Source organism: Thamnophis sirtalis, unplaced genomic scaffold (assembly GCF_051295495.1).
Source record: "Thamnophis sirtalis isolate CommonGarterSnake01/CBP01778 unplaced genomic scaffold, rThaSir2_p1.2 scaffold_6, whole genome shotgun sequence".
Classification (NCBI taxonomy): domain Eukaryota; kingdom Metazoa; phylum Chordata; class Lepidosauria; order Squamata; family Natricidae; genus Thamnophis; species Thamnophis sirtalis.
In genome coordinates this window covers 126967307-126990828 of record NW_028261386.1, presented here as the reverse complement: position 1 = coordinate 126990828, position 23522 = coordinate 126967307, and the positions used below count along the sequence as shown (strand labels likewise).

Genomic DNA, 23522 nt, shown 5'->3' with positions numbered 1-23522 from the left:
TAAGTTATCATTTCTGCAGTTCACACCAGCTGTTTCCTCTATATTTCCAATTGTTGTTATTTGAAGTTCTTCCATTATTCTACTATTGTTTTTGGATCGTCCATTTTCACAGTTTTTCTGAATCTCTTCCAGTCCTGAATCCCTGAATAGCTTATTTCTGGTAATGAATCTCCTTTGATCTGCTAATCATTGTTCAGTGGTATTTGATTCTAGATAAATTCATTTCCAATGTCCAATCATTTGCTTTAAGTATCCCCACTTCGTTGGTTCTGATTTAAAACAGCATGCCACCATTTTCAGACACAGTATCACTTTTGTCTTCTCTGAAGTTGTTGTTCTCCCAATAATACTACCGGCCTAGATTCTTATTGCCCAGCTGTGGCTCCTGAATCCCATTGCCCACTTGACAACAGATGCATAGGTATTCTAATATCTGGCACTATCATTTTGACCTGGGCAACAAAGGTTTCTTTTTCTATTTTCTTATTATATTACATGGGTTAAGTCTGGCTCTTCCACCAAGACCAGTTTGTCTGGTACCTTCATCATAGCTCTCAACCTCATCAGAGCATTACAAGCCCCTTCCCAGGACCAAGGGTTATCCATGGAGTGGATTATTGCTATTATTATTAATTGGTAAATTAGGAAATTCCATGGAGGTCAACCTACACCATTCATCCAAAGGAACAGATTCATAATTTTGCATATTGCTGGGTCCAGAAGTAATGTTAGAGACCCATGACCTCAACAGCTCAATTTATGCTCATCAACATAAACATTGTGGTGATTCTGATCTGCTCCTCAATCATATGTATAATAAAAAGGGTTAAAAATAAAAATAAAAAGTTTAAAAAAGGTTTTAAAAAATCCAGCTCTAGGTGGATAGTCTAAGTAACCTCACTCATGGTCTGGCGACTTCTCATTTGCAAAATTGATCTTTTTCCTGAAAATAGTCTAAAAACTTCATCCGTTGCAAAACAGGGGAGAGAGTTTAGTAACTGGACTATTGTGCTATGATCATGATTTTATGCCACATAGATTTGCCTGGATTTTGAATTTATGTGATGCCATTACTTGGGGCTCTGACAAATAAGTATTTTGGATAGATACAAAAGACCGGGCTTTTTCAGTGATGTTCCCTGGCTGGCAGCTTTAGCTGTTTTCCTAGTTTTAATGTTTTGACTCCTTTGATGGCCAAAGAAAGACTATTCTGTTTTCTCGGGCTTAAAAGCTACCAGTGAATCAAGAGTTTTAAAACTATGGCATGTCAGCATTTGAGTGCACTTCCTTTTACTGACTTCATTTACGGCTGCTGGTTTTATGTAGCGTTACATTTTACACTGCATTTGTTTTTATGCCTTTACGATCTTTTTTTGGTATTTATTTATTCTACCTTTTTATTATACATATTATTGGGGAGCAGATCACAATCACTGCAGCTTAAATGAAATTGGGCAAGTTGCCAGAACTCTGGGTGTTTATAAGGAAGATAATTATATTTATTCATTACATACTACCTTCACCACTGTTGCGATAACCACTGAGCCTAGAAGTGGCATTTATTGGGAAGATTTTTAAAAAGAATAAAAACTCAAGGTCATTACAATAACATGGAAGAGAAAATAGTCTCCCATTCCATTTCATTATGGCTTTTCTGTTTTTCTCTGCCTTACAATAGCAATAGTAATAGCAATAGCAGTTAGACTTATATACTGCTTCATAGGGCTTTCAGCCCTCTCTAAGCGGTTTACAAAGTCAGCATATCGCCCCCACAGTCTGGATCCTCATTTTACCCACCTGGGAAGGATGGAAGGCTGAGTCAACCTTGAGCCGGTGAGATTAGAACCGCTCAACTGCAGATAACAGTCAGCTGAAGTGGCCTGAAGTACTGCACCCTAACCACTGCACCACCTTGGCTCTTCGCTACAATGAATTTTGAATTCTGGTTTATCTAGAACAGAGTTCCTAAATTGATCAATATCAACCCCCAAAGACTGATGGACTATGCTAGAGATCAATAAATGGCTTTGAGTCAAAAAAGGGTTAATATGTATCTGAGAGTCAATAATTGGTTGATAATGATGGATGGTTGATTAGATTGTTGTGGGCAATATGCTGTCTCTATGCTAAACCACTTAGAGAGGGCTATAAAACACTGTGAAGCAGTATATAAGTCTAAGTGCTATTGCTATTACTATAAACATTGCAAAAGTGTAAGTTGTTTAATTTTGGAAAGGTGAAAACATTTCCAATACAGCCCTTGAGGACAATCCTAACAAACATTGACTTGGCTTCATTTTGAATCAGCCAGATTCAGGGACTCACAAGTGTGAAATGAGATATTTTTTTCTAAATTTAAATCTAAATTTTTATTAGGACTTCAGAATTCAGAAGCACACAGAGCCGGCAACCCTACTAAACCCAGCAGAGAGGGGTTTTTTTAAAAAACAAAAAGCAGGTTTAGAGAGCTGTATTCAGATTCAGGCGAACGAAATCACAGGTCTCGTTCAGGTCACCAATTGAATGCAAGGAGATCAAAGTCAGATTTGGAACACAATTCCACTTTCTAGCCACCTTCACTTGTTCCACCTGTTCAGATGAAAACCTGAAGAAAGCTGATATGTTTGCCCAAACTGGTAGGTATCTCTCCAACCTGCCCATTGAAGAACAACTCCCAGGTGAATGGAGTATAACAGAAACAGAAACAGTGGTGGGTAATTCTGTGACCTGGAAACTCTACTCAAAGTTCTCCGTTCATTCACTCTTCTAGGAGCAGATGTCTTGGAACGTCAAGTCAGCGTCCCGGTTGGACCCGGGACTCTGTAGCAGTAGCTGCTTGAAAAAGGATAGATATTCATGTCTTTATTCTTCTCTGCCATGGGAATAAAAATCTATCTCTGTCCCGTGGCTTACTGCACATTCATGACATTACTGCCAGTAGAAAAGGATATTAAAAAAAGGTTTTGAACTATTCATCATGAATTCTGAGCTCCTGCTCGCTTTGAACATTTCAAGGTTCTTGTTGTAAGAACTCATCTCTGATGAAACAAAAGAAACAAAAAGTGGGAAGGGAAAGCAAACTCCTTTTCTCTCTCCCCCTCCATCCCAACCCATTATTTTCAAGGGTTTCTTTAGCATGGCCACCTCTTCCACTATATGCCATCTCCCTCGCCATTCAAAAGGAAGATAAGCATATTATCTTTTTGAAAGCCTTCAAATAGAAATGTTAACTTTAGTAGAAAATCCTGAACTGATTCAACTGAAACTTGGGAAACATAATCCCTACGAAATGGCAAACTTTAACTACTTTTTTTAAAAAAAAATTGAATTCAATTGACATAAGACACCATCTCTTTGCAATTTTTTTAAAATAATAGTGACGATATTTGGAACAATCGCAGCAAAATCTAAAATTGGAAGATTTGATTCTGTAATAAGTAGCTGTTTCTGTAAGTATATAAGAAAGACTGAGTTAGAGATATAATCAATTTTTTTTGTGTTTCAGTTCCTAAACTGTATTCAATCAGGAATTGTCTTGAAGAAGTCTGCCTCATCAACCTTCTCCTCTAGCTGGGTCTTAAGAGACGTATCTACTCAGTGTACACTCCTTCTTGTAACTAATATAATGCCAGTAAGGGGTTTTCTATTGCTTTGGAAGAAGAATTTTTTTGACTTTCCAGTTGAGTCTGAAGTCCTTGACAGACCCATATGCAACATTCAATGCTTGCGGTTCACCGACAAAAGGGCGAATGACAAAACCGCGCCCGACTAAACCCCAGTGACAAAACCGCGAGTTCTAAAGCGCCAAGCGCTTATTTCGGGAGGCCAAAAGAAAATAAGACCCTGTCTTATTTTCGGGGAAACATGGTATGTCTATTTTGCTTCTCCATACGCTGAGGTACACAACAGCAGTCCGTTGTGTAGTTGTTCTATAACTGTGCATTATCTAGTGGGTGCAGAATGTTTTTTACTGCTTAAACATTCTTTTATCAACTTATTATTTCAAGTAGATCTAAGATTACATCATTGAGATAGTTTGTAGCTTTCTCCTCTTTGGTATTTAAGACATTACGTTTTCACCAATATTGGGGGCAAAATGACACAGCAATGGATTAAGAAAAATGTCTAATTAAAAATAATGACTATTTGAACTGCAGTGAAGAAGAAATGGACTAGGAAATATGCTAAAGAAAGGGTGAGCACTGAAACTTGCCTTTGAAGCCGATGGAACAATGACACAAGAAGTGGCCAATTAAATCCAAACAGGTGGCCCCATTTTTGCAGGGTGAATTTGAACATTCGTTAGTTTCCACTTCACACAACGGTCCTTCGTAGCCGAGCACACAGTGGCAGGTGTAATTATTCTGATTAGCTACACAAAAGCCATGATCTGAGCAACGGTGGTGAAGGCACATGTCTAAGCCAAGTTCACAGAATGACCCAGAATAACCTGCAGGACACAAACACCTACAAGACATAGAATGAGAAATTAGACATCTAACGCCACAGACAAATTGCAATGGTTACCAGAACTTCATCCTAGTTTCTTTTTCAAAACAATGTCATCTTATTCACAACTGGATAATAGTTCCAGGCAGGGCCGGATTTTCCTATAGGCTAACTAGGCTTCAGCCTAGGGCCTCAAGGTCAAGAGGGGCCTATATTCAAATTGTTAGCAAAATTAAAATTACACTATTCTAAAAACAGTGAACACTAAAACACCGAACCAAAAATAAGGAGAAATTCTACGCATATGACTAATAAACAAACATAAAAATGTATTAGTTAAGATCGTTCCAGCGCCGCAGCAGTTGGGGAGCCCGCCCACGCTCCCGGCACCGGCGGTCGGGTGAGAGGCGTGGCCGCTCCCAGTAGCTGCCCCGTCAACGCGGAGCCCACCAGCGGCTAGGCAGGTGAGGGCGAGGGGGCCGAGCCGGGCAGCTGAGCGCAGCAGATTTACAATGTAGAATATCATTAGTACAAGCATTAAAATTATTTGACTTTTACATTCATACCTAAATATAACCTTAAAGGGGGTGGGTGGTTGGTTGGAATCTGCAACTTACATCGAAGTATTTGTTACATAAATAAAGGTGTCAGTCTTCAGCTAATTGCTTAATATTAAAATCCCCACTGTACGGTATTATATCTATACAGTACATGGGAAAAAATAGATGAAAAGAGAAAATTTTAGATGAATTAAAATTAAAAAAAGAGAAAAAAGAAAAGGAGAAAATAGAGTACAATTAATAAAATAGAATAAAATAAAATAAAAATATTACATTTCTAACTTTTCCCCTGTTATACATTTGCAAATTTGTAATATTTGTAGACATTTAGACCCTCTTACGAAGCCAAACTGCAAATGGTTATATTTACTATTCTGAATGATATGTTGTATGTATGCAAACCATTCTTACCTAAATCTAGTTACATTTCTTTTGAGTATATACAAAGTTAGTTTTGCAATTGTTGCATATTCTTTAAGTTTACATTCTGAACAACACATTTTTGCAGTGGGAGGAGGAACCATATGAAAGTAAAGCTGCAATGTTCAAAACTAAGCAAAAGGCAAAACTCTTCCTGGTGTAAATCACCACTTTAAAGCTTCATTATCAGAAATACAAAATACATGCATTGCAACATTCAGTAAGGTTTAAAAAGATGTCATTTCATTTATATTGTTGTTGTTGTTGTTGTTATCTGCTATTATTTATTTTTATTTATTTATTTATTTGTTTGTTTATTAGACTTATATACCGCTTCACAGGGCTTTTAGCCCTCTCTAAGCGGTTTACAGATTTTTAGCAAATTGAGTCAGCATATCGCCCGCACAGTCTGGGTCCTCATTTCACCCACCTCGGAAGGATGGAAGGCTGAGTCAACCTTGAGCCGGTGAGATTAGAACCGCTCAACTGCAGATAACAGTCAGCTGAAGTGGCCTGCAGTACTGCACCCTAACCACTGTGCCACCTCGGCTCCTTATTATTCAGTGTAAGTACTATCCCTTTCCAATTGACTGTAACTGGGGAATCTTCCAATATAGAAATATTTGTGAGTTCAATCTTTGGTAGCAGAAGATTCCTCTCTCTGGGCACGATGAGAAATTGTCTGCTGCGAACTCTGCATAGGCATCAGGAAGGGCAGCCAGCCAGTAAATGCTATATGGTGGCATATAAGTACATAGTGCTCCTTTCCGTGATTCTTCTCCAGAACTGCGAAGAAGGTTAGACTAAGAGTAAAGACTTTGCTCAAAGTACCTCAGAAGAAGGGAGATTGGAATTGGGATCTTCCTGCTGCTATTCAGCCACCTTTCCTACAATCTTACATTGGTTCAATATAATACATACACTCCCATAGATACATGATTACTTAATAATCCTTCAAATTATTCATAGGGATTCTTCCAAGTTATGTTTAGTATTCCAGCAGTAATTAAGATTTCAGTTTAGTAATCTTATCTTGGGGGATCTTATTTTTATATATATATATATATATATATATATATATATATATATATATATATATATATATATATATATATATATATATATATATATATATATATATATATATATATATATATATATATAATCATCTATCTATCTCTATCTCTATCTCTATCTCTATCTCTCTATCTATCTATCATCTATCTCTCTATCTATCATCTATCTATCTATCTATCTATCTATCTATCTATCTATCTATCTATCATCTATCTATCTATCTATCATCTATCTATCTATCTATCTATCTATCTATCTATCTATCTATCTATCTATCTATCTATCTATCTATCTATCTATCTATCTATCTATCTATCTATCTATACAGATTTTTAGCAAATTGAGTCAGCAAATTGCCCCCACAGTCTGGGTCCTCATTTCACCCACTTTGGAAGGATGGAAGGCTGAGTCAACCTTGAGCCGGTGAGATATATATTTAATATATATTTAAATATATATATATATTTAAAGCCACATTTTTTTCTTTAAAATACAAACCATGTCTTGCAGGCATGCAATAAATGATGATGGAAAGCTTATTGGAGAATAAAAGGAGTTTTTTCTCATGATGAATGTTCTATCAGGATGGCCTATAAAATGTGACAGGGTTGGCATGTTCCAAGTCCCTCCAATTAAATGGTGACAACTGTTGGGATGCAAAAGGTGTGCCTTCTCCGTTGCAGCATCTGCTCTCTGCAACAGCAGCTCCCTGTAAAGTTCAGCTGGTTCTAACCTTGGTAGTCCTTCAGAGGGCCTTGGAGACCTAATTCTCCCAGGCACTGGGCTAGGATGACACAGAAGCCTTATATAAATGTACGAGGGGTTGAGTTTTGTTCCCAACACAGTGTTTTTCAAAATCATTTTTGCTTTTAGACTGTGAATATTTTTTTTAACCCTGTTAGTTGTTCTGGGAGTGGGCAACTCATAAACTGAATGAATGAAACAAACAAATAAACTTGCTGAATTTCTGCCTACTCTATACCTATTAAAACACAAGATATTTACCCAGAAAAGGAAAAATAAAAAATAATAAAATAAAATAAATAAAATAAATAAAATAAATAAAATAAATAAAATACTAAAATACTAAAATACTAAAATACTAAAATACTAAAATACTAAAATACTAAAATACTAAAATACTAAAATACTAAAATACTAAAATACTAAAATACTAAAATACCAAAATACCAAAATACCAAAATACCAAAATATCAAAACACTAAAACACTAAAATACCAAAATACTAAAATACCAAAAAATAAAATATTAAAATAATAAAAAATAAAATAGTGAGGTCAATAGTAGACAGTTTAAAGTTATAGGGATTTGAAGATGTAACAACAGAGCCAGGTAGTGCATTCCAGGCATTGACCACTCTGTTGCTGAAGTCATATTTTCTGCAGTCAAGTTTGGAGCAGTTTACATTGAGTTTGTATCTGTTGTGTGTTCTTGTATTATTGTGGTTGAGCACCAAGAGTGGAGAACCACACTTTTTGAAATTCTGTATTGTTCTATTGCTAATATTACAAAATATCTGATGTTCTTTAATGTATTTGATCGATGCTAAGACATACCAAGACTGGTATGATGTGGTGCTTAAGGTATCAGGCTAGAAACTAGTTCTATTCCTGCTGAGGTCAATCAGCTCCTTTCAATCCTGGGATGGAAGCCAGGGCAAACCACTTCTGAAAATCCTTGCCAACCTCCCCCCCTGCAAAAAAACCTGCAGGAACTTTTCTTAGCAGTCCCAACGCAATTGAACTGAAGTTTTTTTTAAAAAGGACTTATCAACTCTTCCCTTAAAAATCCTCGTTGAATTTATATGAGGTTAGCAGTGTTTTGCTTACCGTGAGTGGAAATTCCCACTTAGGGAAAATGCAACAACATTGTTTTGTGCTGCTACAACTATCATATTTCTAAACTCATCCATGTTTGCAGAAATCTGGAGGAAAGTCAAACTAATATCAGAAAAGGATGCCTCTGCTTTCCCCAGAGTTATTATAATGATTGGAAATCTTTCAGCTTAATACAAAAAAGGTCCGTTGCCCTCTTTTCATTAGCTGGGTAAGGCCCTTCGGTTTACAATATTACTTTCAAGGAAAGAGCTCTGTTTATCCCCTTGATTATGGAACATTTGCTCAGCCAATCTGTTAAATATAGATGACTGCTTTGTCAAATATGCACTAACTACTAATTATTTCTTGTATCTAAAACATAATTAGGAGAAAGCATTATAAACAGTAGGTTCGCCATACCACATGTGATTAAAAATAGCTGATATATGTGTTCCCACTTGTAATTAACATCTACTGTTTATAATCCGTAATCTAATAGTACTAAAAAAAAAAAAACTTTCAGTTACTATTTGATAATACAAACAGATAATATTTTTAATCTCAGTAATAGGATTCGATTTTATTCCTGCTAATGAACTCAATATGAGATGATATGAAAATAACATTCTTTTTTTAGAATGTTCCATCTATCAACAATTAATCTAATTTTTGTAAAGCAAGTGTTACGTTACAAAGGTTTCAAGAATAGCCCTCAGTGCAGGATTTATCCTCCCGTGGTATCCCTAACCTGGCCTTTCATGATACCTTTTCTAATAATGTTCCAATCAGATTTCAAATTATACTCTTGTTTTCCTCAGTAACTTATATCTGGGAAATGACTCATTATCATCATTCATTCATCATCATCATTTATTAAATTTCTATGCCGCCCAATCCCGGAGGACTCCTGGCGGTTTACAGAAATGAAAAAAGATTAAAAAGAATTATTAAAAACAATTGGACACAACAAGGTTAAAAAGGGAAACACCACAAACACCCAATCAGGAGGGGGCTGGACCTCAATCAAGGGGTCAACAGCCCCAAGCCTGCCGGAAACGCGAAGTTTTAATGGCTTTGCGAAAGGCCATGAGAGTGGGTAGGGCCCGGATCTCAGGGGGCAGCTCATTCCACAGGGCCAGAGCAGCAACAGAGAAGGCCCTACTCCTAGGCATCGCCAGTTGGCATTGTCCTGCTAACGGCACCCGGAGAAGGCCCATCCTGTGCGATCTTATTGGTCTGAGGGAGGTATGTGGCAGAAGACGGTCTCGCAGATACCCGGGTCCTAGGCCATGTAGGGCTTTAAAGGTGACGACCAGCACCTTGAATCATGCTCGGAGACCAATGGGCAGCCAGTGCAGCTCGCGGAGGATAGGTGTGATATGGGTGTACCTTGGCACACCCAGAATCGCTCGCGCGGCTGCATTCTGGACTAATTGCAGCCTCCGAACACTTTTCAGGGGCAGCCCCAAGTAGAGCGCAAGGGCTCATGGTTGCAACTCTCTCTTTTTCTCTCCAAGGAAGCCAATAAGCAGAATTCCTGAGGTAAATAAGGTTTACCTCATTTCTCGAACTTCTCTTTTATTCAATGGTTGTGTTAACACACTATGATTTATGTTGATGCGGTTCAGTTGGTTTTGGCTTACTGCAATATGTAAACAATTTGGTATTTGTAAGCCATAGTTTATGCTGGGGCTTAAATGCCATCATTAAGTGATATGAAGCAGTCACTAAATACAAGTTTGCTCTTTCTGAATTTTAAGTGGACTGCAACGTCCTTTGGATGGATGGGTGGATGGATGGATGGATGGATGGATGGACAGCTAGATAATGCTAGATTTGCCATCTTGCCTTATGTTTAATAGTGTTTTTTTTTTTCCTATCCCATTTGATGCAATTCCTTTTTTATATTGTAAGACCATCTGAGTTAATTTGGATTGGGCAATTCCTAAAGTGCATAAAATAAATAAAGAAGAGGATTATTTTCTAGACAGGCATAATTTAGTGCAGCTTTAGTTAGAGGCATCCCCCATTCTGTTGCACATTTCTCTGTCTGGATTGGTAAATCTGAGTTTAAATAAATATGAATCCAGATTTGCTAACTACGGCCTTGATATTTTCCAATAAACAAACTGGTACAGAGACAACTTTGCCAATACCTTACTACGCATACTTCCTCTCTCTCTTTCTGGTGCTAAATGCATTGCTTCCACAGCCTCGAGAGAAAGAGTATCTTCTATTAAATACTACTTTGAATGATGCCAAGCAATCTTAACTCTGTGTAAAAGATGCATAAGGAGTGATTACATGCCTGCTCTTCTCGGGGAAATAATCATGTTGTTCTCTAATGAACATGACCTTGCATTAATGTCCTAAATCTTTCCAGCAGCAGTATACTAAATGTGCTATTAAAAGCTTTGAGATGGGGTTAATTTGCTATTTAACTTTGCAGCAAGTTGAAACCTAAATTCTAAGCAATTTCCGAAAGATGTCTCTGAGAGCTGGGGTTTTAAAAGACAATCTTTGGGAATTAGGTTGTTTACATATTTTGCTAAACCTTTACAAAAGCAAAAAGTTACAGCATATTTCTGCTATTTTTCATAATCAACAGAGAGGGAATATAGTAGAAGGAAAATTGGGGAGGTGGATTGGATCCAAATGTCTACATGAATTTAGAATTAACCCGTTAGTTTTGGGGCAGTCAATCTTACCGGCTAAGTCTAACTCACAGAATTTTATTATAACATCAGAAAGGCCCACCTTGAAGGATAAGATCCCTCTATGAAATAAATAATACATACTGCATACTCAGTTAATATCGGGAGAGAGCTGATATCTGTGACCTTTTAAGAAGCTTTAAAAAACCTTTAGAGAAGAGGCAAATATACGCTAATTCCCAATTGCAAATTGGAATGATTGAATACTCTCTAGATCAGGGGTTCCCAACATGGGGCCCATGCCCCACAGGGGGGAAATTTGATTTTTAATGGGGCAATTCAAAAAAATGAGTTATTCACTGAATTCTTGACAGCCTGCTAATTGTTCTTATATATTTGTGACGAAACAGCTGTGTTTCATTTACCTATTGTTGTCTTTGTTAAAGTGCATTTCCTAGGGCCTGTTCTGAAAGAATATCCCAGCTTTGGCGGGGGGGGAGGAAGAAATTGGCAGCCAATCTGTGTTCCCACTAAGGATCATGGCACTGGCAGAGTCTCTCTCTCTCTCTCTTTTCTGTGGGTTTTGCTGCTGGTGGTTGCAGGGAGAGCTGCTCGGTGGGGAGACAGAGTGGATGGCTGCTGGGGGAAGCCCAGCAGTGAAGATACAGAACCAGGACCCAAGTTTAAGTAAGAAATTGTTAGATTTACAGTTATTTTTAGGCTGTGTTTTCCCAGGCTGTATTTTACGAGACTTTTCTCAGAGCAATCTGGGGCTGGGCCACTCATGCGTAGACCTTGCCAGGCTTTTGTGATTCACCTCCATCTACTGAACTACCAAAGCATTTGCCCACTAAGCTGCAGGTTCAAACCAAGTGGGTGAGTGGGGGGAGAGGGTCATAGATTACAACCATCCTTTCGTTCATGATAATATTATTATTCATAAATTAAGCTATGAATGTTTTTAATATTTCCTTTGTGATGAGACAGAAACTAAATACCCAAATTCAACCTACTTTGCAAGAAAACTGCTGTTACCATTCCCACCTTCATATTTAGCTGAATGTGGCTTTAGTGCTGTAAATGATTTGCTACTGAAGAAAAGTAATTGAATGGATATCACTGAATGAGGAGACTTGAGAATGAAGCTGACTAAATTGGAGCCTAATATAAAAATCTCTCTGCAGCAGGCATCAAGCACAAGGATCTCACTAACTTAAGTAGACTACAGTTGCAATCCTATAACATTTTCCCGGGAGTAAGCCCCATTGAAAACAATGGTACTTACTTCTGAGTAGACATGCATAGGATTGCATTGAAAATATGATCTTGAAGTGAGCTCAAATTGTATTTTGAATTTGTTAGGTACCTTTCGTAATTAATATGATCAAAGCATTACAGAAAAAAGCTTGCATTAAAATTATTTTATATTTATGCATTTCAGTTCTCTGAAGAGAACTGGTGGTGAGGTGGCGCAGTGGTTAGAGTGCAGTACTGCAGCCACTTCAGCTGACTGTTAGCTGCAGTTCGGCGGTTCAAATCTCATCGGCTCAAGGTTGACTCAGCCTTCCATCCTTCCGAGGTGGGTAAAATGAGGACCCGGATTGTTGGGGGCAATATGCTGATTCTGTAAACCGCTTAGAGAGGGCTGAAAGCCCTATGAAGCAGTATATAAGTCTAACTGCTATTGCTATTGCTATTATATGTTTTGAAACTTTCTTTGCTGTTTTTTTCATATCCCTTCATACTATTATTTTTTAAGTTCCTTAGTATTCTACTGTCTTTCATTCTTTTCTTTTTCTCTTTCATGGATGTCATGTTCTTTGGAACCTTGTTTAAACCAACCTTTAAGGCTTTCTCGCGTGAGTAGGGGTTCACTTTTTGAATAGTAACAATTTTATGTCGGGGTAGGGAGCATCAGGATTTTAGAGATGTTTATGTGGGGCATGGCCAAAAAGAGGTTGAGAACCACTGCTCTAGAGATAACATTTTAGTCATATTTTGTATTCAGAATTGGAATTTGATATCTGAAGAGTTTGCAGAAAGGATGTTTGATGCTTTCTGACAGTTGATATGCAACAGTGGTCACATCTGGCACAAAGCTAGCAACATTTGACAGCTGATCTGTATTAATTATCATTATCTAGCATGTACGAATGAACATTTGTTGACAGGCATCTGAGCGAGCATCACATTGACACAGTCCATTTCTAACAGCAGTTGAGATCTAGTGTTAGACAGCTGACAAACTGGGGAATTTGGGAATTGACAGCATTGAATATAAGCAATCTGCATTTGATTATGTAACAACTTGACATACAATACCAATCAAATGTCGATATCTCTGATTGCTGAGTTGAAATAGAAGTTGTAATTTTGCATTTATTTTGCTACACTGAACTCCACATTCTAACAGAATTTCTGAGAGGTGTGGCCTGGTTTAAAACATTTTTATAAATTAATTATTGTGCTCTAATCTTGAATAGGGTTAAATTGTTAGTGCATAAATGATTGCCTCAATTCCCATATAATTTTCACATTTTTCAGCCAAACATTTGAATCTTCTTAATAGTTGCCACTAGTAGAAGGAAAAGGTTGTCATATGGCAACATTTTTTAGCATAGCCATTGTGTATAACAATATTTAGATTTTAAAAGTTTGCATTTTACCAAGATTCCAAATCATATGTATCTTAAAGTTGGGCATGCCCATCCCCCGCCAAATAAAATAAAAGTGCAGGAAATGTGAGGAAGAAATAAATAAATAAAAATTTAAAAAATTCAATCTTTTATGTATTTCTTCTTACATATAAAGATGGAAATAGTTATTAATACCAAAATTGTCATTAAAGAATGCAACCAAGTGCATTGGTTTTATTCTTATTATTTTTATTAGTTCAAATTCAGAGCCGAGGTGGCGCAGTGGTTAAATGCAGCACTGCAGGCTACTTCAGCTGACTGCAGTTCAGCAGTTCGGCTGTTCAAATCTCACCGCCTGTCATAGTTCTGAAGTTTGCCTTGAAGTTGACACTATCATTGACTATTTATTGAATATATTATATATCAATGATTAAAACATGAATATGACAATATAACGAGCACTCTAGCAGTTCCTGCTAGAGGAACTGCTAAGGATTACATAATTCTGTCTAATTTATGGATTGGAAACAGGAAGAATGCATGCATGCATTAACACATTCATTTATTCATTCATATATTTGGATATACGCCGGTGATAGCGCAGTGGTTAGAGTGCAGTAGTTCAGGCTAACTCTGCCGACTGCCAACAGTTTGATCCTGACTGGCTCAAGGTTGACTCAGCCTTCCATCCTTCCGAGGTGGGTAAAATGAGGACCCGGATTGTTGGGGGCAATATGCTGACTCTGTAAACCGCTTAGAGAGGGCTGAAAGCCCTATGAAGCGGTATATAAGTCTAACTGCTATTGCTATTGCTAAATTGTGGAGCACTGTGTAAACATTTTAATAACTAATAAAAATCAACTAGATTTGTGCAGAACCCTCATTTAGTAGCCCTCATACTGCTATTATCCTCACACCTCTACTTCACAGACATATTGAATGCCTACATTAGAGATACTTAGAATTATATGGCAGTCTCAAAAAACCCAGGTGTAGAAGTTAAGTGCCTCTGTAACTTTTTCACTAAATTTTAATTTTTCAATCTAACTGAGAAAAAAAAATGAATCCTTCAGTATATATATTTTTAATCCAACATAGTGAAAATGTGGACCCTTTAATACAGTTTATGGGAAGAGTTTTATTAGCTGTGGTTTCATTAATGGCATTTAAAGGTAAAGGTTTTCAATTTAGTTCTAATCCTTTATCCTGGCACCATTCATTCTCTTATTCTGCCAGAATCTCAGCTCTACTGCTTGCCTGTCTGTCTGTCTCTCAATCTCATCTGGAGCTGTAACAAACTTTTTTTGGGGGGTGGGGGGTTAGTATAAAACAATTAGATGACTAAAGACAGACAGCAAGAGAATCATGTCAGCATGGCTAGCCAAGGAACCCTTTGGCATGGACTTCCTATAGAACAAAAGACAATGTCATAACTCTATTGCCGATCCAACATAAATACCATTCTAAATCCACACACATTTCGTTGTTTTCAGAGTGATGAATTGTAGAAAACATACAAGGGAGAAAGGGATATGTGAGAGAACTGTACCATATCTGTTCTGACCCCCCTCTTCCTACACCAAAAGCACTCGGAGACAAAGATACTTCAAGGATTTATTAACATACAGACTAGACCTTGGCAACAATCCAGCACAGACTGACCATGGCAGCAATCCAGCCTGCCAAAATAGCCACGATAGCTTCTCCAGCTCTAGTAAATATGTTGATTCCTGCGACGAGCTTGTTGAAAGTCATTTCTTTTATAGTCCTGAGAGGAGCCTAATTACTACCAGCTGAGTTCAATTATCTCCTGTAACTGTGTAACTGTTCTTTACGCCTATTAGTCCTCTGTTGCCGGGCATCCAGGACCAACTCCCTTGTCTCCTCCCCACTGCTCCAATGCATGTCGTCAGGATCACACTCCCTTGTCTCCTCTCCATTGCTCCAAGGCTTGACTTCGGGAGCACGCTCCCTTTGGCTCTCCCCACTGCTCCAGGCCTCAGGCACCTCCTGGTGCCAAGGTGGCGCAGTGGTTAAATGCAGCACTGCAGGCTACTGCTAGATCAGCAGGTCAGCGGTTCAAATCTCACCGGCTCAGGGTTGACTCATCCTTCCATCCTTCCGAGGTGGGTAAAATGAGGACCCAGATTGTTGGGGGCAATATGCTGACTCTCTGTAAACCGCTTAGAGAGGCCTGAAAGGCCTATGAAGCGGTATATAAGTCTACTGCTATTGCTATTGCTATTGCTAATGGTGGCCAACCAGCTCTCTGCGCCATGCTCAGAGTCGGAACCCTGTCCAGGGTCCTCCACATCTTCTAGAACCGACTCATAGGGACCCTCACTGTTGGAGTCTGTTGGCAGATCCAACGGCTCCTGCTGGGCCACAACACATCTCTATTGCTGAGTTTTGTTTTGTTTTTCTTGGCATGCATAGTTTGTTTGTTTTGTAGGTGAAAAAAATCACAGCTTGGATGACATAACTAAAGAATTTGGCCGACATTTACCTCAACATTTGTGTCAGGATGCCAGAGGGTTGCTTTTAAAGATGGAGTGCCAGAATGATGAATAAAAGTGCCTTGTGGCTATGGTGAATGCAATTTAGTTTGTGTTCAGTCTGGGCCAGAGTAGAAGTTTGTCAAAGAGCATATCCTTAGGTCCAACAGCTATTGATCCGACACAGATGATCGGCCTTGTTTTCATTCAGTTGAAGCATATCTCTTTGTGCTGTGGCACAAATAGTGTCTCTCCTGGCTGTGCAAGCACTTTGATTTTGGGGTGGCTTTCCATGACTGAATTCCCCCGGGGTTAGCACAAAAGAGAATATAGCCTCCCCTGCCAAATTATGGAAAGTTTGGTATTTTGCTCAGGCATGCTTGTGTTTCGTTCAGATTTGTGTTTTATTTATTCGATAAGATAAACTGTATCAGAAACCAGAGCAAGATTGTCTGTTCTCCACAGTGGTGTGTACAAAGCATGCTCTCTTTTGTATGTTGACCTTTGCATGAGCGTGAGGAAGGAAAAGTGGTCTTCATTCTTTTGCTGTCTCTCTCTCTCTCCAGATTTTTAAGTGAGGGGGTTAAAAAAAATGAGATTAAAACTGTCTGTCTGATCAATAATTGTTACACTAGGACAAGTTCTTTGACATACCTCTGCTCCTGCCTCAGTGGCACACTAACCAGGCGGTATTCATAGCCGTCTGCTCTTCCCTCATCCTTGTGCCTAATCCCTACTTAAAATAAAGCAGCTAGCCTGCTGACACAAAAGCATCATTTAACACAAACACTCGCACCGATGTCTGCCAAATAGCCAAGCTGTGATTTGGAACAAATTAAAATGTGCCACTGATGCTGAGCTTCCTCTGCCTTTATTGGGTTGTTTGTGTTTTGCCTTCCAAGGAGGGGAAAGTGAGGCCTGGAGGCCTACATTTCCTTCCATAGCAATCATTGCAATGCTCCCCAAAACACTCCTTCCAGCTTTCTACAAGGCCTCCAGGCAGCAGGCCTGATATATATATATATATATATATATATATATATATATATATATATATATATATATATATATATATATATATATATATATATATATATATATATATATATATATATATATATATATATATATATATATATATATATATATATATATATATATATATATATATATATATATATATATATATATATATATATATATATATATATATATATATATATATATATATATATATATATATATATATATATATATACATACATACATACACACTTAAAGTCACAACCCCTGGTATGCCCAAGTGTGGGAGGAAGGTCACACTTCCACTCTCTGTCATTAGGCTCGTCACAAGAGTCCATCCAGACAGAAACCCAATATTTTTACTGTTGCCTTTGTTATATTTGTGTTTTTATTTGAAATTTATCAGCACAAATAAAAACATATATATATATATATATATATATATATATATATATATATATATATATATATATATATATAGAGAGAGAGAGAGAGAGAGAGAGAGAGAGAGAGAGAGAGAGAGAGAGAGAGAGAGAGAGAGAGAGAGATAGAGAGAGAGAGAGAGAGAGAGAGAGAGAGAGAGAGAGAGAGAGAGAGATTGATATATAGATATGGATGGATGGATGGATGGATGGATGGATGGATGGATGGATGATATAGATATGGAGATATATAGATAGATAGATAGATAGATAGATAGATAGATAGATAGATAGATAGATAGATAGATAGATAGATAGATAGATAGATATAGATATAGATATAGATATAGATATAGATATAGATATAGATATAGATATAGATATAGATATAGATATAGATATAGATATAGATATAGATACAGACAGACATAGATAGATATATAGATGGATGGATGGATGGATGGATGGATGGATACGGATACGGATACAGACAGACAGACAGACAGATAGATATAGATATAGAGGTGTGTGTGTGTGTGTGTGTGTGTGTGTGTATAGAGAACTATTTTTTCTTCATCTATATATTTGCATTTTAACATGAAATAGGTCACGGTGGGTTAAATTCAGGCTATGTTGACCATTCTTTATCACCAGTGAAACAAATGAGTTTTATTTTACTTCAGGATGAATGACTAACTTGTTACATTGCTTGCAATGTGTCAGGCCCAAAACGAAGAGGGACAGGTGGTAATTTTGGCAAACTGTGTTACTTATTGTTTTAAACATGTCAGGAAAATCTTGTCAGACTGAGCACTCTATTACAGGTAGTCCTCGATTTACATCCGCAATTTACAAGCTCAAATTTCTGTTGCTAAGCAAGATAGTTGTTTAGTGAGTTTTGCCCCATTTTCTTGCCATAGTTGTTAAGGGAATCACTGCAGTTGTTAAGTTAGCAAAACAGTTGTTAAGTTGACCTCATCAACGACTTTGCTTGTTGGAAGTTGCAAAAGGTGATCATATGACCTTTTGAAGGGAAAAGGTGCATCTTATACTCCAAAAAAATAAGGTATATATACATATGCACTCATGTACATATGCACATATATTCTTAGTATTTCTAAATTCTATTATATCTTGTCTGTAGAAAGGATAGCAGCAAAGAAATGCAGAAAAAGGTGCATCTTATACTCCAAAAATTTGGTATATATACATATGCACGTATGTATGTATGTACATATATTCTTAGTATTTCTAAATTCTATTATATCTTGGCTGTGGAAAGGATAGCGGCAAAGAAATGCAGAAAAATCTCTTTGTTATCATAGAGAGCTTATTACTATTTTGGCTTCTGAGATCTAGTACTCCTGTTAATGACCGTTTTCATGTAAAAGGCTGCTGAAAACATTTGCATTCCATGCCCCTGCTAATTCAGAAATGCTTTGAAATTGAACAAAATATTGGTGAGGTCGACATCTTTATCTGTAACCCAGATTAATGATGTGGTCTCATAAAATTTGGCCAGCTCTGATTTTTCCTCTGCATTGTTACCACAAAAGGTTAATGGGGATCAGAACATGAACATAGCCAGCTAGACCTTGCTCTGGCATTTATGGGATTTTTTGCACTGTTGCCTCACTGCACATATTTATCTCATTTTAATGTGAGGGCCATGAAAATCTCACCTATGGAACCTACTCAGGGAACAGAGCTTGGAGTTACAGCAAAAAACAACGACACTAGACTGAAGATGGATAAAATGACACAGTTAATGTGTGCCACAGTGCAATAAAAGAAATGGCCTTCATCTGAGCTTAGTATTCAATAACTGCAACAGGTTCAGGTGCATAGATTGAAGGGAACTGAATATTTATCCCCCCCCCCCCAAGAAACTGGAACATAAGGAGTGCAGATTGCCAAAGGTTGCAGGAAAAAAAAATGTTAGAATTCTATTATTATTTTAGTACTATACAAAAGCTGGGTAACAGAACATTACAGCAATAAAGCTTAAACTTTAGGAGTGCTTTACAGCCCTCTCTAAGCAGTTTACAGAGTCAGCATATTGCCCCCAACAATTTGGGTCCTCATTTTACTGACCTCGGGAAGGTGGAAGTCTGAGTCAACCTTGAGCCTGGTGAGATTCAAACTGTCAAATTGCAGGCAGGAAGCAGCCAGCAGAAGCAGCCTGCAGTACTGCGTTCTAACCACTGCGTCATCATGGCTCTTGAACATTATGATGTACAATGCTGCTAAATAGCAGTAGCAATAGCAATAGCAGTTAGACTTATATACCGCTTCATAGGGCTTTCAGCCCTCTCTAAGCGGTTTACAGTCAGCATATTGCCTCCAACAACAATCCGGGTCTTCATTTTACACACCTCGGAAGGATGGAAGGCTGAGTCAACCTTGAGCCGGTGAGATTAGAACTGCTGAACTGCAGATAACAGTCAGCTGAAGTGGCTTGCACCCTAACCACTGTGCCACCTCGGCTCATAAACCTGTAAACTATTCCGAAAGCAAATGAAAGCCCAAGAAGGAAACCAACATCCTGTTTATTACACACTCAGCAATCAGCAGATGGATAAGTGAGAACCAATATAATAGGTAGCAATAGCAATAGCAGTTAGACTTATGTACCGCTTCATAGGGCTTTCAGCCCTCTCTAAGCAGTTTACAGAGTCAGCATATTGCCTCCAACAATCTGGGTCCTCATTTTACCCACCTCGGAAGGATGGAAGGCTGAGTCAACCTTGAGCCAGTGAGATTTGAACAGCTGAACTGCAGAACTACAGTCAGCTGAAGTAGCCTGCAGTGCTGCATTTAACCACTGTGCCACCTCGGTAGGAGCACCCTAAAATGAAACATTGCAGCCAATCAAGGCAGGTAGGCCAATCAGAAACAAATGCAGAGATTACAATTCTGATGGAGCTGGCACACATTAAAAGCAGTGAAGTCCCTTCTGTGAAACCATTGGTAATCCTACCTAGTTTGCTACAGAAATATTTGCACAATGAAAGCCATCCGTCGCACAGGATGGGCCTTCTCCAGGTGCCATCAGCTGGACAATGCTGGCTGGCGACGCCTCGGAGTAGGGCCTTCTCTGTTGCCGCTCTGGCCCTAGGGAATGAGCTACCCCCAGAGATCTGGACCCTACCCACTCTCATGGCCTTCCAAAAAGCTATTAAAACCTGGCTATTCCGGCAGGCCTGGGGCTGTTGACCTCGTGATTGAGGTCCAGCCCCGCTTAGACTGGGTGCATGTTGTGTTTCTTTTAATCTGTTGTGTTATTTGTGTTATTTGTTTTTAATCTTTTCTTAATATTTTTATTTCAGTAAGCCGCCCGGAGTCCTCCGGGATTGGGCGGCCTATAAATTTAATAAATAGTAATAGTAATAGTAACCTTATCAAGTCCCCAACATGGCTATTGCTGTAGAATTTCATGCTTTAGCTTAGCTTTGAAAGCATTATGGTTTTGATATTTTTGAAATGATCGAACAAATGTGTACAAAACTATATTTTGGAAGTGAACACGTGCTTCCAAATAAGCTAAGTGAACAGCAGTAACCTCCTTTGAACATTGAAGCAATCTGAATTGCTTTCTAATTCGCGTTAATGTCAAAGGCTCCGAGGCAGAACCCAACAGAAATATGTGCTATGCAAGCCACAGTGGAATCAGTAAGATCAAGATAATATGGCTCAACCAGCTAATTATTTCAAAAGTCACTAATTTCTGGAAACAGAGATCTGGACGTCTAGTTGAGAGGCATGCTACTCTGCTTTTGTGTGTGTGTGTGTTTGTGTGTGTGTGTGTGTGTGTGTGTGTGCTACAAAGCAATAGAATACAACATTACAAACAATTCATGCGGGAACAGATAATTTGTTTTTCCCGTGTAGATGACTTAATTGGGAACAAGGTCACTGACCTGTTATCATAAATTAAGCATTTTTATCTAGCCCTTGCTTGCTCATTTATTTATTTATTCATTCATTCATCATTCATTCATTATTCATTCTTGGTGGGGTTTTTTTGTCATTTCACGTTCAGGAAAAGATTCTTAAGGTGAAGAAACAACAATTAAAACTCAAATTATCTTTTTTTAATTTTTGATATTGTTTAAAATGAAACATGATATTGCAGTCCAATGAGCAGAAGTAATGATCTACAATGCAATTAATAAAATCAAATTACAGTGCATCAGTAATGAGGACATATGTGTGTGTGAGAGAGAAAGAGAGAGAGAGAGGAAAATCTTTAGAGCCTATTTTAAAATTTAAAATAGTGAACCTCGTAAGTTGAGGCCTAAGGTTTTTTTTTTCCAGAGAAGGATGTCAGCTTCATAAGTAGGGGGATAAGAAATGATCAAAGAGATTATCATATTCATTCTTAATTAACATGGTACTTCGCTCTATGTGTCCCAGATTCCCTGTCCCAATTGATTTTTTACAGAGTTTTTTTTTTTAATTAATTAGATAAAATCAGAAAGCAGCTAGAGGAATAAGTATTTTGTATTTCCAAAACTAGGATCGCTTCTTTTGGAATGAATTCCATGGGAAAAGTTGTTACCTACTTCCAACATGGTGATCCTGGTTTCGGAAAGTCACAAAATACAAAATACCTTTAGCTGCTTTCTGATTTCCCCCCCCCAATTAATTAATTAATTAATTAAAAACTTTGGACATGATTAAAAACATCCCAAGAGTGCCTACCAATATTTTATTTACAACTCATGCAATTATGTGGTTTCTGCAAAGTTATTTGGTAACATTTGGGAATAGAAATAGCAATAAGACTTATATACCGCTTCATAGGGCTTTCAGCCCTCTCTAAGCAGTTTACAGAGTCAGCATATCGCCCCCACAGTCTGGGTCCTCATTTCACTCACCTTGGAAGGATAGAAGGCTGAGTCAACCTTGAGCCAGTGAGATTAGAACCGCTGAACTGCAGATAACAATCAGCTGAAATGGCCTGCAGTACTGCACCCTAACCACTCCGCCACCTCGGCTCTGAACAAAACAAGCGTACAAAAAGAAGAGGTTTCCTTTGCATTAAAAAGGAAGGCAAATATATTTGTTAATCTTTCAATTAAACACTGAGAAAGAAAGTAGGAGCTAATGAGTTTGTGGATCATACTGATTCATCCTTAGGTAATGAAAAATTTTGGGTTGATACTGGCAAGAAACTGGCTATAAAAATAGAGTAGTAGTATACATGATACCCAATCCATTAGGCCAGAGGGAAAATAAAGTTACTAAATAAACTAAAGTAATGTTACTAAATAGTGAATAAAGTTACTGTTTTGAATAGTCTAACATTAAAGTAAAGTAAAGCCAACAAAAACATGAATCATTTCCCCCATCCCTTCCTGAAAATAATTTAACACTTGAACTATACTACTTTTCTTTTAATGAGAAGATCTGTAGTAATCTTCAGATGGAGAATAAAACTGTGGCAAAGAAGATGATCTGATCACAGACAACTTCAGTTATTCTGACAAATGTTGAATAAATATTGGAACAAGTACTAACCATAAGTACCAGTGATAGGTGGTGAGCTTTATGGTTGGTGAGGCGCGTCCCACTCTATGGTGAGGTGGACGTGTCCCCTCTATGGCGGACACAGTGGCAGGGCTTTAAAGCCCCGGTGCTGTGCCTGCCATAGAGGAAAAACTTCCTTAGACCAACGGAAAACTTTAAAAGCACAGAGGACCTATGGAAAGCTTCAAAGAATCAATGGTGGATGGAACCAAAGTCGCTCTGCTGCCCCGGTGCCACAGGCAAAAGCCGCCCTTCCGCTATATCCAAAAGCCCTGCCAGCCACTATGTCTGACATAAAAAATAAAGTGCCAGCCCACGCGCCAGCAGAGGTGGGTAAAACACACACACACAAACACACACAAACACACACACACACACACGCACACACACATTACTTACAATAATACAATTACTTA

General features: G+C 38.0%; 1 protein-coding gene across 1 annotated transcript in view; it reads right to left on the bottom strand.

Annotated features, from left to right (window-relative positions):
• The window catches only part of LOC148045211 (uncharacterized), a 278032-nt gene that overhangs the window by 117549 nt on the left and 136961 nt on the right, over positions 1–23522 (bottom strand). The window contains exon 10 of the mRNA XM_087719049.1: positions 4214–4467. Coding sequence (XP_087575175.1) covers positions 4214–4467 — 254 coding nt within the window. The remainder of the gene's footprint in view (positions 1–4213; positions 4468–23522) is intronic.